The sequence below is a fragment of the Palaemon carinicauda genome, chromosome 13 (assembly GCF_036898095.1).
Source record: "Palaemon carinicauda isolate YSFRI2023 chromosome 13, ASM3689809v2, whole genome shotgun sequence".
Taxonomy (NCBI): domain Eukaryota; kingdom Metazoa; phylum Arthropoda; class Malacostraca; order Decapoda; family Palaemonidae; genus Palaemon; species Palaemon carinicauda.
In genome coordinates, this window is record NC_090737.1 from 33,702,456 (window position 1) to 33,718,296 (window position 15,841).

Consider the following 15,841-nt stretch of genomic DNA (forward strand, 5'->3'; position numbering starts at 1 on the left):
GGGGCAGTGTGTGTTCCCCTACAGCCACGTGTCCGGAGTGCGAGTCCGGGAACGAGGTGCAGTGGGTGCGTTACGGCACCAAGAAAAAGAAGGCGTCTAAGAGATCGCCTAGGAAACCGAGCGTCTCTTCGCCTCTTGCTTCACCGGGCGTATCTTCGGACAGAGCCTCGCTACCGCCTTCCCCTACCCAGTGTAGGGGACGAGGTAAGTCAGTTGCGGGGAAGAGGCCTGTGGCCCTTCCCCAGGAGTCTGAATTACGGGATAGTGGGGTTGTGGCGTCATTCCAGGCAAGTGAGGGGCCTGAGGGTTGGACGGGAGTGTGTTCGGGGGACGGAACCTTGGTGTAAGCAGGGCCCGTCTCGTCGGATGATCCTATGTGGGGGAAAACGGTTACAGCCTCTTCTCCCGCCTCGTGGGCATGTTTTTCAGGTGCTTCCACAGCCGAGGGTGCCGCCGAGAAGGAAGACTCGCCGCCGTCAGACTCCCTCGCGTGGGCGCCGCCGAAGATGCCCTTCAGGTCACCCTTGAGGATGGAAGAAGGGTTTGAAACCTGGTTCCCCAGCGAGGAGCTCCCCCGCTCCCCTCCAGCGCCTTCAACTACATTCCCGTCCATCTTCTTGGTGCCTTTGTCAACGACCGAACGACCCGTGGACCCACCAGCAACGCGGCGCGACTCGGGCCCGCCAGTGAGAACCTACAAGTCGTCGGGCTCCTCGGTCGAGGCCTACTCATGCTCCTCGGAAGACGGAGCCCCGAGGGACCATAGAAGACGCCGAGATAGGTCCCGCAGGAGACGGTCGCGTTCACGTTCCCGCTCCAGATCCCGCTACGTGGGGAGGCGCTCTAGATCCCCCAGAAAGAAGTATAGGAGAAGTGGCTCCCCGGGGGAAGAATGGGTCGTCATCCCACGTAGTCAACTTCGGGAAATGTCAGCAGTTCCGGGCACCTCGGGCTGGCTCCCAAGGACGTGCTCTCCAGTGAGGTACGTCCCCAGCAGCAAATACAATCGACGGAGGGAGTCGTCTCTTCAGGTCTCAACGGAGAGGCATAAGCCCGCGAAGGTTCCGATTCCATCCGCCCAGCGGAGAGAGTCGCCCCTTCGGTCTGGCAGCCGCGTCCCGGCCTCCAAATCAACGAGTCGACAGGAACGAGAGAGGCAACTCCCTTCGACGAGCAAGCCCGCAACTCCCTGGACCACCGTAAGTAGGGATAAGTCCAGGACGGAGGTCTCCGTCCCAGGGGCGATGCCCGTTCTACGCCCTGAAGAGCCGAGATTGGACCATTCCAAGAAGATTCCTCATCCCCGTACGGCGCCCTCCGTCACAAGCAGTGAAGCGTCCTACGGAGGATGTAGATGACGGCGTGGAAGGTTCAGCAGCAGAAGTTTCGGCCTACAGGAGGGTAATAGGCCTCATTCGGCGTCACCACAGGCTGGACGAACCCGAGCCTTCCTCGGACGAAGACTGGCTCTTGAGCCTGAGCAGGCTGGTAGATGCTCCTGTGCAGCAGAGACCCTCACTAGCCCTTCCTTTGGCTAGGGATATTAGGCTGGGTATGGCTCACGTTAACAAGATCATGGCCAACCACGCAGAAGCTCCCAAGAGCCAGAGCTAGCTCCTCCAAACTTCTCCAAGGCCTAAAGTCCCAGAGCCGTTTTTACCTTTCCGAAGGGCATCGCGCGAGTCCCTGTACAGTACTGTGGAACCAGCAGTCACCATCCTGGGGCAAGGAGCAGCTGAAGAGAGGGCTACCACCGCCCCAGTTTGTTTCTCCCCTTCAGAAACTGCCATGATGGAGGAGATAGCCAAGGACCTAGTGCACGTATCCTCATGGCTAGATTGGTGGGCCTCCACGCTGGTAGGCTTCCAGTCCTCCTACGATCTCGCAGACCCGGAGAACCAGGCCTTACTGAAGGAGCTGATTAGCTCGGGCGGTAAGGCCCTAAAGTTCCTTTCGTACCAATCCACCGCGCAGGCCGCCAACTGGGTACTGCGGAAGAGGGACACAGTGCTTAACAAGCTTGTCAGGAGGCTCCCGGACAGAGAAGCGAGGTCCCTAAGGAGCCTACCCCTGTGGGACGACTCGGTGTTCCCCCTGAAGGCAGTGGAGGAGACGAGAGAGAGGGTCAGGAAGCTGAAGGATACTGGAGAACCCAGGCCCCCTCCAGCGAGAAGACCTGCCCATAGAAGGACACCCTCTGACGTCTCCCTCCCTCCTCGCCCCTCACCTAGCCAGCCCAGGAGAGACGCCCCTACTACGGCCTGGCCTCGGCCTTCACAGCCCCCCCGTAGAGGAACGCCGCCAGCACAGTCAACCTTCAGGCCTTCTTATGCAGCCGCCAGAAGAGGTTGTTCAGGCCGTGCCTCTCGAAGAAGGTAGGGAGAGAGGCCTCCTTCTCCTGCCGAAGCCTTAGGTGGGGGATGCCTCAAAAGTTCTTGGCAAGCATGGCGAGACCACGGAGCAGATCCGTGGACCGTAACAGTCCTGAAAGAAGGGTACAGGTTGCCCTTTCTGGCGGACTCCCCACCTCTAATACCAGATCAGCAGGCAGAGTGGCTGGCACCCAAAGACCCCTTGAGAAGGACAGCCCTACAAGAAGAAGTCTCTGCAATGCGGGCAAAAGGGGCAATAGAACCAGTCAAGAACCTGGGTCCAGGGTTCGACAGCAGACTCTTCCTGGTGGAGAAAGCGACATGGGGCTGGAGACCAGTCATAGACCTCTCAGCCCTCAACAGGTTCGTGTGCAAGACCAACTTCAAGATGGACACTCCGAAGTCGGTCCTAGCGGCCTTGAGGGAGGGGGATTTCATGATGTCCATAGACCTCAAGGACGCATACTTCCAAATCCCTGTTCACCCCTCCAGCAGGAAGTACTTAAGGGTAAAATGGGGTACCCAAGCATTGCAGTTCAGGACCCTCTGCTTCGGTCTGTCCACAGCCCCTCAGGTGTTCACGAGGGTCTTCACAAGTCTCAGCCTGGGCACATAAACAGAGCATCCACCTGATTCGGTACCTGGACAACTGGTTGTTGCTTTCAGCCTCAGGGGAAGTACTGAGGGAGCAAGGCGCGAAACTCCTGCGGTTCTGCAACGTCCTGGGTATCATTATCAACCTGGAGAGGTCCCAACTGATACCCTCCACCAGGATGTACCACCTCGGAATGGTCCTGGACTCCTGGTTGGCGAGAGCTTTCCCTTCCGCGGAGAGACTGGACAACTTGGACCAGATCCTCCGGCCCTTCCTGTCGGACCAGCCCAGTAGAGCCAAGGACTGGCAAAGACTGATAGGCCACCTTGTGTCGTTAAGAGAAGCTAGTCCCCCAGGGGAGGCTTAAACTCAGGGGAGTACAATGGAACCTGAAGGAGATCTGGAACCAGACAGACTCCCCCCACAAGGTGGTCCAGGTGTTCCCGGAGACGAAGGAAGTCCTAGAGTGGTGGCTCGCCAGATCGAACACCCTCAAGGGAATGCCCTTCGTAGCCGACCCTCCAGAGATGCTTCTGTTCACGGACGCATCCAAGAAGGGGTGGGGTCCCCATCTCCTCGACAAGACAGCAAGATTAAGTTGGACGGACGTAGAGAAAAACCGGCACATAAACGTGCTAGAGTTGATGGCAGTGCAAAGAGCGTGCCTGGAGTAACTCCATCAGCTCTGGGGAAACACTGTGGCATTGATGTGCGACAACGCCACGGTGGTGGCCTACGTAAAGAAACAAGGAGGACTAAAATCAAGGAAGTTGTGCGACCTCACGATGGAACTGCTGGAATGGGCCGAAGGGGAACAGATCGGGATCTCAGTAAAGTTCATTCCAGGGAAGAGGAACGTCCTGGCCGACGCCTCAGCAGAATGGGTCAAGTGATAGGATCCGAGTGATCCTTGCACCCGGAAGTAGTCAAGACCCTCATTCAGAAAAGGTGCTCGCCAGTGTTAGACCTCTTCGCAACGAGACTGAACGCACAGCTCCTCGTGTTTTGTTCTCCTGTGCCAGATCCAGAAGCGGCCTTCAAGGACACCTTCCAGCACCCTTGGGACAACCTCGACGTTTACGCCTTCCCCCTCTTCGGGATGCTCAGACAAGTCCTCAACAGGGTGAGGAGAGCGGACAACCTGTGGATGACTTTGGTAGCGCCCAGGTGGCCGGAGAGTGTGGGGTTCGTAGATCTAAAAGAACTGGCGCGCCTTCCACCTTGGCCCCTTTCAGACAGGCCAGACCTTCTCCGGCAACCTCACTTTCAAAGATTCCACGAAAACCCTCAGTCCCTCTGCCTTCATGCGTGGAGGTTATCGAGCGTTTCCTGAGGAAGGAAGGATATTCATCGAGAACGGCAGCAAGGATGTCAGGGTACCTGAGGCATTCATCAGCCGCAGTATACCAGGCAAAATGAGCCACCTTCACTAAGTGGTGTGTCTCAAGGAACATCAAACCAATGAGGGCTTCCATTCCAGAGATAGCGGACTTCCTAGTTTATCTCAGGGACGAGGTACACATGTCCATCCCAGCCATCAAAGGAGTCCGGGCTGCCCTGGGCCAAGTCTTCCTCCTGAAGGGCATCGACCTGGGTGCCTCCAGATATATCTCGATGCTCATCAGGAGCTTCGAACAATCATACCCCCCTCAAGCCGTTAGGGTGCCCCAGTGGGACGTGGCCAGAGTCCTGAAGATGCTGTCAGAACCTCCCTTCGAACCCCTAAAAGACATCTTGGACAAGGAGCTCACCCTCAAAGTTTTTCTGTTAGCTCTGGCATCAGCAAAACAGGTAGGGGAGGTTCACGGGCTGTCGTACGAGGTGTCACACTCCAAGGGTTGGTGTGAAGCTACCTTCAGGTTCGTACCATCCTTCGTGGCAAAGACTCAGAATCCAGCCGTGTGGGATCCCAAGTTTGAAGGGTTCTCAGTGCCGGCAATCCCTCGTTCGGGCAACTCGAGGTTCTTGCTACTGTGCCCTGTCAGGGCAGTACGGAAGTATTTAGAGAGGACAGCTAGGCTTTGACCCTAGATCAAGAGTCTGTTCGTTTCCTCGGGACTAGTGAAGAAGCCAGTCTCCAAGAACACCATCTCCTTCTGGCTACGGCAGGTGATCATCAGGGCCTACAGTAGTGCAGGGGTACCCCTTCCAGGAAAGCCCAGACCCCACGATATTAGGGGCCTAAGTACTTAATTGGCGTTTGAGGAAAAACATGGCAGGGGGCCAAATCCTGAGGGCAGGTACTTGGTCTAGCCAGTTGACCTTTACGGTTCACTACTTGAAGGACTACTCGAGGAAATCCCTGGACGGGTTCTCGCTCGGTCCCGTCATTTCCGCGCTCCAAACGGTTTAAAGTTGTAGCCCCAGTGGTAACCGGGGGTAGTAAGTCCAAGTGAACCGGTTCCTTCCTTAACCCCTTATTCTTCCTTCCCCTATTCCCTTACCGGAAATGCCTCCAGTAGCCCCCTGAAACTGCCATGGGATACACCATCATTGGAAGGATGTCTCCTAGGATTCTTGCAGAGGCGAGTTACTTGGACTCTAAGATGGTTTTTTTGCATAGTTTTCCTTATTTCTCGTGTTTTCCTTGGGGTCAGCAGAACCTAGTCTCCTACCTAGGTTCCTCTTCTATACTCATCATGGTCTCTAGGTCCTCAAGTAATTTGTATTTTTCCTAACAGTACTTACCTCGAATTACTTTCAGTTAATGGCCCGCCTATCCTACCCCGAGTGCCTTGCTGGACTTCATAGATACCTAAGCTATCAAGAACTAACTGGGGATCGAAACCTGAGCAAGCATGCTCTCTGACTCGGGGTCGCCTCGAGGCGCGTATCATTCCGCCAGAGGTTACCCCGCATAGAAAACGGGAGTAGGGTAAACAAAACAAAACTCTGGTCAGTTGGGAGGAGATCCCAGATACTCCCAAGAAAGTAGTTAGAGGTAAGTACTGTTAGGAAAAATATAAATTACTTAAAATTTGCGATTTTCCTTAATCTGACCAGCTGAAATTATGGTGCGCCCTATATGCCCGTGTCTTAAAGGCCGTCAAATATGGTAATCACATTAAACAATTTTAATAAAATTAATTTCCATAATCTTCTCCTGATGTTCATCTTGCTTTCGTCTTTGGAACTTGAGATAACAAAATTGTCCCATTTTCAAAGATTATTAAGTGCAACAGCCTCTTTTCAACACCACATTTGTCTTGTACATAACCATGTATAGAATGATACTGTGTGTATCTCAATCTCTTAGACTGGGGAAAGGTTATCAAAGATATCTTGAAACCTTGGTCAGGAAGGCAAAGTTTCCCTATCTTGTCATAATATACCTCTATTCAGCTTTTTAAGCTTAAAGTAACCAATTAATATAAATCGAGTCCATAATTGGACAAACCATCGAGGTAATATCTAGGTTCCTGTTAATTCCAGATATCTATTTTTTTTTCTTTTTTTAGCCTGTTACAGAGGCCACAATATATTTTAATAAATTTCTATAAAAAGCTCAACGTATGATGCCATGTTAGATGATGTGCTTTAATTGACCTATGAATAATGAAATGTGCTTCCCTAGTCTCCTGGTTGTGGAAGATCTGTTTAAGTTACAATTCAGACCAGGCTTGTATAAATATCTAAATTTTTCAACAATACATGTAATGTCTTAACAGTGCATTACTTTTGTTTACTATTTGCATTCTGTAGCCTGTGGGACTGACTAGATTTTTTTTTATTTCATGCAAAAAACTGACTTGGGGGGAATAAAATACATACATACATATATCAGGCACATATGGCACTTCCCCAAATATTGGGGGTAGCCGACATCAACAAATGAAACAAAACAGAAAAAAGGGGACCTCTACTCTTTACGTTCCTCCAGCCTAACAAAGGACTCAACTGAGTTCAGCTGGTACTGCTAGGGTGACACAGCCCCCTGTGGCCGCGGGGGCATATAAAAATTAGAATAGCGCCAACGTTATCCCTGCGTGTCGTAAGAGGCGACTAAAAGGGACGGGACAAGGGGGCTGGGAACCCCCTCTCCTGTATCTACATCCTGTGAGACAGCAACAAAGGGAATAAAATAATACAGTAAAAATCAAATTTATTACAATGAAGTTGTATTACATTTGAATACAAAATGTGACTAATTCAATGAGAAACCCTGGTGGTGAGCAAATATGACAGTAATGAGAAATGGGATAGCTTATTTGCTGACAATGCAATATCAATGAGATATGAACTTCATTGGTGAAAACATCATAACCAAATCTGGATAACAAAATATTTATGGAACATTTCAGTGTTAACTTTTAAGGTACAAAATAGCTTGATTTCCAGTTCCAAAAGAATAAGCCCCCCATAAAATTAAGCAAAATATTTCTTAGTCAAAAGGATATTACACTTTCCCATTGAAATTAAGACTTAATCTACAGAGTAATCAATTTGAATGAAATAAATATAAATAGTTTCAACTACTTAATATACTGGCAGAATTAGTATCTATAAACAAGTTATGAAAGTACTCGGTACATAGCACTCTCTTAAGTGGAGAAACTATACTGCACTCAATCAGAATTCCAAACAATTAGAAAAACACTATTAATACAATATCAAGAATAAATAGTACCTTAACCAATACTATACTGCACTGATTTCATACTAAGAATAAAGCTTTCTGGCAAATATTAGTTACTAATTAGAAATGTAACATATACTTACCTCTTAAAAAACACTGCACTTACAACAATATGAACATTGAATGGGTACCCATGACATTGGCAGTGTAAGTTTATCCATCACTGGCAGTGATAAGTAATGAAAACAGAAAAACAGGTGGTATATCAAAGGGTGAAACAAACAAAAGGTTATAATGTTGAGCTCAGAAGGAATAACATATGTAATACCACTCTACAAAGGTATTTAAAACCAAACAAATATTTCCTACTCAAAATATACATAGCTTATGAAAGACTATTAATTAAGTTTTATTGAAACTACCCTTATCTCAAGACCATATGAAGATTGGAATGTTACTAAAATGTCAAAAATTGTATGCACTGTACAGCATTATCAAAATTTTCCATCAGGGAGGATATTCACAAATAATCTAAAGCTTCTCAATTACCAAAAGAAAAAAAAAGAAAATTATATCACTAGTTTTTAAATTTTCTTATATAACTGGTTTAAAAATACATGTATTGCATTTTATAACTCACACCTTTAGCAACATCACTTGCATGATATGGCTATAACATTCTTAATTTCTTTATGCTGTATGTATTGTTCCCATGTCAGTGACAACTGATGAATTAAACTCATGCTATTATGTTTTAAATGAAAATGAAATTTTACTTGAGCTTGAATGGGTGAAATTGGTTTTCTTAGTGATATATGTCTGTGTCGGGATGCACAATGCCTAATAGGATATTCAGTGTGCTTTTTAAGTTAGAGAAGATTAGATAGGTAAGGAACAAGGCTTAGTTTGAAAAAAAAAATAATGAATTTCAATAGCAATTCTTCTTAGGATACTAAAGAGCAACTGCAAAGTATTTACATGAAAGTTAGGCAATATGAGGACGCAGTATATTGCAACAAATATTTCTATGATAATAGATATTTTAGTTATAGTTTGAAAGTAAGACTTGTATACTTCAAACAAATATGTTAATGTTTCTGATAATTTTGTGACAATGCTTACAAAAAGGAAATTCAATGTAGAGGTTTCTTTTGCCACTTGCTAAAGATAAAATTTTCCATAAAATCTACATGTTCACTTAATTTGTTTTGAAATAATTTCCAGATTTTAACAGCTACAGTCAGTTAGCTTGTATACAGATATTAATTTAATATAGATTTTAGACAATCATATCCCCCCTACCCTTCTTCTCGGGCTAACCACTAGCATTTTTTGTGCTACTTCAGTTCTGGTTTCTTGGCTTTGATTGCCATTCAATTCATTTACTTTGTATTAGCCTTAAAATTAAATTACTTGTTTTGCAAAAACCTTGGCCAAGCTTTGTTCACATTGCATCTCCAACTTTGTTAAAGGCTGAAACGTTAAAACTTTAGATGGTTTGTGTATTGCTGCACATTAGTTTTCTATGTAATTATTGGTAGGGGTATTCACAGAAATCTTTTCTGAATAAATGTCTATATGAATTTTCATATTTTGTCTACTCAGATATTGTAAACTTGGCATCTTTATAATTAATTAATTTCACAAGAGCCAGAATTTTGCCCAATTTAACAAATCAAAGGTCATTAAATTGCTTAAATCACTTTGGAAATTCCACTTTAAATTAATTTCTTGGCAATTTCTTATAGTTCATTGCATTCAATAGGCATAGTCATTGTGAGGTACTGCTTTTATAAAACAATAACAGATAAAATGGCCGTACAAAATTTTAATGGGAAAAGTCAGTTTTAGTCTATAGATTTGTATTTTTTAAATCTACTGGGGAGACATTTAATCATTGGCTGTTCTAAGGAAACCAACTTTGTCAGTTTATAGCAACATATAAATGAAAAGGAATCCTATATTTCAAGTAGAATTCAAATAGGGTATCAGTAGTTAATTTTTAGAATAGCACTTGCAAATTGTTATATTTCAGTAGTTATTTTATTGAACTTTTCAAGAACCTTATATGCATTCTATCAAATTTTGTCATGCTTTCAGTTAATTTTTCTATGTAGACATGGTAAACTACCATTTTCATATTAATACTGCAGCTCAAAATAAGATGAACATTAAAAAAATTTCTAGCTTAGGATAATACCATAGGGGGAAAATAAGGGAATTCATTTACCTCAATTCCTTTATAAGTTTTCTCATGATTAATACTTCAGAAAACTCTTTAATATACTGTACTGATTAAATTAACCCATCAAGTGTCCTTATCACAACAAGAATAATCTGGGTAACAAAAACACAGCTTAAATAATATGGGTTCCTTTAACTCACTATTTGTTATGGCCAATATAATGGAGTCACAGCTACTGTAAAAAATCCTTCAACAAATGGGGGGGAAAAAGGGCATTCTTATTGATGACAGAATTACTCTTATCAAATTTTCCAATTTCAAATCATTTTGCGGTAAACTGAAAATGAAAAATATATTAGCATCATAAAAGGACCAAAATGTATTAGTTTTAAAGCAAAATTTAGATATATGTTGACAGTTTCTTGAGAGGAAAAAAATCTAGAATGAATCTTGTCGATAAATACTGTAGGTCAAATTATAAAATTATAGGAAAACCATGTTTCCTTGTCATTTTAAACATATAGACTAATATTTTATCTTAAACCTAGTCCCGTCTTGAGTGCAAGGAATCATGATTTGTTTAAATTCCCTACAGTATTTAAGTCACTACCTCTTAACAGTTTCTTTGAATGTTTTAACAAACATATGTAGAAAAAGTTTCTTATGTGAAAAATGTCTATGATAATGAAAGAGCTCTATAGATCTACACAAAAAAGCCACCGAGAACAGAAAGAACTTACTCCCTTAACCCCGAGAACAGAAAGAACTTACTTCCTTAACCAATATCTTCACCTCAATTGGAAATGGTATACAAATTTGAAAATAGTACTACAGTAAATACCACACATCTTTTTACTCCAAAAATCCATAGCAAATAGCTAATCTTGGAAGCTATTTCTTGATGGTAAAGATGTGTAACAAATTATTTGCAAAGGTCACTTTCCCTATGCTTAAGAGAAAATATGTTCTTGGTAATTGAAGAATTATAACAAGAAAAAAAATTCAAATGGAATGAAGAAAATATCTTCCCCTATTCAATTGCAAAACTCTAAATTACATTTATGTACAGCCTAAAATATACAACATTCAAATCCAAAACTACAGGAATTATCACAGGGAAGTAACTTTGGACATGGTGAGAACTGGCAATATATATCTGAGAAACGAAAACTTAGAAAACTGAGCAATGTAAAAGACATTTGTACTCGAAACTTATCAGAAATACTTCCCAGAGAAAAAATTTCAACTTTAGACCATGTTGCTTCAAACCTCCATTTTAGGAAATTGTTTCATACTTGAGGTTTAGGGTAGTTTCTTTTGATTTCTGCAAACACAAAAAAGTTAAGCTTTCATATAGCTTAACCAAGGGTATTCTATGTTGTATAATCAAAACTATTATTTTCAAGTGTAACCCATAGTACTTAAAGAACAAAAAATTCTTAATTGTCTATGATCTAACAAACTGAAAGGAGCTAAACATACATAAAACATGAATCTACATTACAATGACTTTCTTCCAATCAAAATCTCCCTAGTATTGTAAACTTCAACAAAATGTGCAAATCTTACACTACAAATTGTCTTTGAAACTTATCTTTACTCTAAGGAAAGTTATATATAGAAAATTGAAAGATAAAGTCCACTACAAATTATGTGAAACATTGTTAAGTACTTTAGTTGCATTAAAAATAAATCTCCAAGACAGGTTGTTGACAATTTTGAAGAAGAAAAAAATACCCACTGCAAAAGTTATCTTAGTTAATGTTATAAAATGTAGTATAAATTATAAAATAACATTTGGGTTATAATTAGCTTTGCCTTTCTAGAACAAAATATTTTGTTACTTTATGAATTTAAACCATGTCAAAATAGTAAAATTAACATGAATTTCATACCTGCTACAATATAATAATTACTAAGAAGTTTTAACCATTAAAAGATAAAACTATATTACTATGCTGTACAATTGCCCACTGCCATTTCACAATGGGTAATATGTCTGGTCACATTTTCATATTTCCTATCTTACTGCAAGGCTACTGATAAAATGCCACAGTTAGCTATGAGTTAATGTTGGTAGATGATCATTGCTAAGGAACTAACTATACCTTGGCAGTCATTCTAAAATAACATATTTTACGCCTTACTTTAATCCAACACAAACTGGTAAACAATTTTTTTCTAGCATGTACAAAACATATCACTGGAGTGTTTGAACAAGGTTTTAGTCCCATTCACTGATGCAAACATCATCTAGTTCAAGTAAAATTTATGATTAATATCCAATATTCACTCAAAAACACAAAGCCACTAATCCTTATCTTCATCAAATTTATGACTATTGGTGAGTAGCTAATCTAGAAACATATAAACATTAAAAATGTAAACAAAATATCAAACAATTTGTTGTTATATGACAAATATTGTTACCCATCCAACTTTAGCAACTTTCACAAATTGAGTTAATTCATCATAAATCACTAATACTTAATATTTGAAAGAATTTTGCGATACATCTTTAAAAAGTCGCCCCTAGCCTGTTCAAAATGAAGAGAACAACCAAACAGAATGTTTCATCTACCATAACTAAAAACTCATTACTATTTTGAAATGTCAGGTGCTCCGTCCAAAAATCTAAAACGGTTCAAAAGTATTAAAAAAAAAAAATTTTAAGTCTTTAATAGTCTGTTAAAAATTAAATTGCCGACAGATTAACAAATTTTTGGTGAAATTCCTGGATGAAAGAATTTTAGAGCAAATAAGGTTTTCCAAATTGTACTATAGCTCATGTAATATCAGGAGTTTTATTGTATGGGGGAAAAAAAATTGTATGCTACATCAGTTACTCTGGAACATTTTAAGATTGATTAAGCGCACAGGCAGAGTAACAGAAATCTTCAACTCGTGAAAAGCATGTCAGTCTGAAGACTCAAAATAAAGTTGAATTAAAAATTTTTAATTGCTACTTTCCACGAAATATACAGGAATCTATGAGCAATAATGAATGTAATATAGAGCATTTATTTGTTACAGAATTTATCAATCACTTTCTTTAGATAAAAACTACTATTAGAAAATAAAAGTAACAAACAATAACTTGAATGTTTAATTGTTGACTGAGAACAGGAAAATTTCTTTATTTCCCAGTGTTCTGCATACTTTAGAAAAATCACACTCAAAAGTAATTTAAAGATTTGTTACCAAGATGTAACATAGAGGCAAAGGGCTTAGCTTGCCAAGACCCGTAAAATGGTGAATGCAGTCAACGTACTCATTAAGAAAAGAACATGAGCGTTCTGAACTATAGATGTAAAAAGGTAAAAATCGCTTAGGGGAAAAATGGAGACCAAAATTGTTAATACGATTAAAGTCTAGTTCTTTTACTACTTGTGAAAAAAATGCAATTAAAGTACTTCCTTGGCTACCAGACCAATACAATTCGACATGCTGCGCAATCTTCTCAACGTTACATATTGGCTAAAGAAAAAAAAATGTGCACTTTCCAATGTTACATATCAGGCAAAGAAAAAATATACCTCATACCTACCACATGGATATATAAAACAAATAATCATCTCTTGAATAAATCTAGTGTAAAGTGGAGAAAAAATCCAAATTCCTTACTGTCTTTAAAGGCATGTTTCTGACCTTATATATAGACCTAAATATATAAATTAAAGATTTCTAGTTTTGAATTCTTATACCATGGATTACAAATGAAAAGTACTACCCTAAGGATAAGTACAGCTATAAAATGTAAGGTGCTTTAATAGCTTGAAACAAAACCCCGAAACCTCTTATCCATATTTGGTTACACAAGACTTAAAATTACAGATATAAATCATCACTGAACATCATTACTGGCACACCATATGTTGTTAATACTTATTATATAGAATAAATTCTTGCAATAAATTTTATTTATCCTGTATCTTACCTACTGGTTGAATTCCAAAATATAAAACTTTAAATATATGTAACAACAATTTTGGGTTTACTGTAGTTCACCAATTTCTAACTTGGGCTAAATATTCAAAATGTTTACAGCAATGCTATGATTTTACTGATCATATAAACTATATATAGCGTATTACACGCTGACTGAAATATATAACTTTTGAATGACCAAACTATAAAATCTGATTTAAAATTTTAAATATTTCAACTTACTCCTACAATGGCATAAATTACAAGTCTATCCGTGTGATAAGAACACAAACCTGTATAACTGAAATTCATGCGAACACACCCATAAAATCAATCTAAAATTAAAGGTCAAGTAATCACAATGCAGGTGATATCATATCAAAAATAGTTACAATAACCACTTCAAAGGCTTATCACTTAAGAGTGTGGAGGAAGCGTTGACATCCAGTTCTACAGATCTGTGTTACACTTCAGTACATGCAAAAATAAATAAAATTTAAGAGCATGCACTATTGCAGTGTGCATACTACAAAATTCATGTGCCTCTTACAACTTAACAATAAATATATCCATGTATGTAAAACTCAGCTCTTCTTGTGGAATTGTGTGAACCGTCTAATTTCAGCTTCCATTTCCTGAAAAGTGAAAATTACACTGTAGAATAAATGAATTCAAAGTAACACTTCTAGGTTCCATCCATATGTATATCACATTATCAATTATTAAAGGTTTCCATTGCGTTTCTGAAATATAAAATGTGTATTCTTTTTGATAAATTAAAAAATAAAAGATTTCCAGGACATAAACACTTAGGCACACTATTCTATCTAGTTTATCTTCCTTTTGTTTTGTTACTTTTTATAGTTCTATCTAGTTTATCTTCCTCTTGTTTTGTTACCTTTTATAGTTTATATAGGAGATATTTATTTTACTGTTGTTACTCTTCTGGAAATATTTTATTTTTCCCTGTTTCCTCATTGGGCTATTTTCCCTATTGGAGCCACTGGGCTCATGGCATCCTGCTTTTCCAACTAGGGTTGTAGTTTAGCAAGTAATGCTACTAAAAGCATGAGTGTTAATATTCACCCAACTAACATGACTAATCTAGTGGCAAATCTTGCCAGAGAACTAAACTTATAGTCACCTGAAATATGGTACAACCAATCAGCTTTAGCTGGTATATCACCAATAACATTCGAAACACCTTCCACAAATTTAAAAAAAAAAAAAAAAAATATATATATATATATATATATATATATAAATATATATATAAATATATATATAAAATATATATATATATATATATATATATATAAATATATATATAAATATATATATAAATATATATATAAATATATATATATATATATATAAATATATATATAAATATATATATAAATATATATATAAATATATATATAAATATATATATAAATATATATATAAATATATATATAAATATATATATAAATATATATAAATATATATATAAATATATATATATATATATATATATATATATATATGGTGCTTCAGAAAACATTTTAGCAAGAGGGGATATGTAAGGATCCGCTACCTCACAATCTATGACTAAAAGTGTGACTAAGAATGGGAGAACACAAGGTTTTACCAGCAGAAGGATCTAAAGTAACTGTAAATTCCAAATCTTAGTCCGTAAAAGACTGAACATTCAGAAACCTAGTGAAGTGCAGAAAGAAATGCTATGACTACTGGACCTAATTGTGGAAGTCATATTAGGGCAAGTACCAGGCAGGGTGGTCAGATTTACAGCCTACAATTGAAGTCGACCATCTGAGATTACAAAAATTAGCTAAAAACATTTGTTTGCCGAGGATTTACATTAATACAAACTTGAAATACTTTTCTTGAAAGGAACAGTGGGCATTGTAGTCCTCACAACAGTTACCGTATTTCCCGTCATAAGACGCTACAAGTGTTAAGATATACCCTTAAATTAGCAAAGCATTTTTTTTTGGGGGGGGGGGGAAGAAGAAATTGAGGATTTTAAAATTCTCAGCAGAAATTCCTAGTCAGCAACTGTAGTGAGAATTTTGTCTGGAACAGTAAATTTTCATATTTTGGGTGTATTATGAATTTTCAAGTAAAATTTAATTACTTGTTGCCACCACATTTACTCAAGTGTTCCAAGTGTTGTTTACATG

General features: G+C 39.8%; 2 protein-coding genes across 6 annotated transcripts in view; one reads left to right on the plus strand and one right to left on the minus strand.

Moving 5' to 3' along the window:
- Window positions 1-15,841, plus strand: part of tefu (Serine/threonine-protein kinase tefu) — a 912,746-nt gene that overhangs the window by 284,436 nt on the left and 612,469 nt on the right. The gene's annotated exons all lie outside the window — the stretch shown is intronic.
- Window positions 7,057-15,841, minus strand: part of LOC137652269 (ATPase family AAA domain-containing protein 2-like) — a 102,471-nt gene continuing 93,686 nt past the window's right edge. For all 5 annotated transcript variants that reach the window (XM_068385548.1, XM_068385549.1, XM_068385546.1 and 2 more), the window contains one exon: window positions 7,057-14,290. In XM_068385548.1, the coding sequence (XP_068241649.1) occupies window positions 14,240-14,290 (51 nt within the window). In that variant the 3' untranslated portion in view covers window positions 7,057-14,239. The remainder of the gene's footprint in view (window positions 14,291-15,841) is intronic.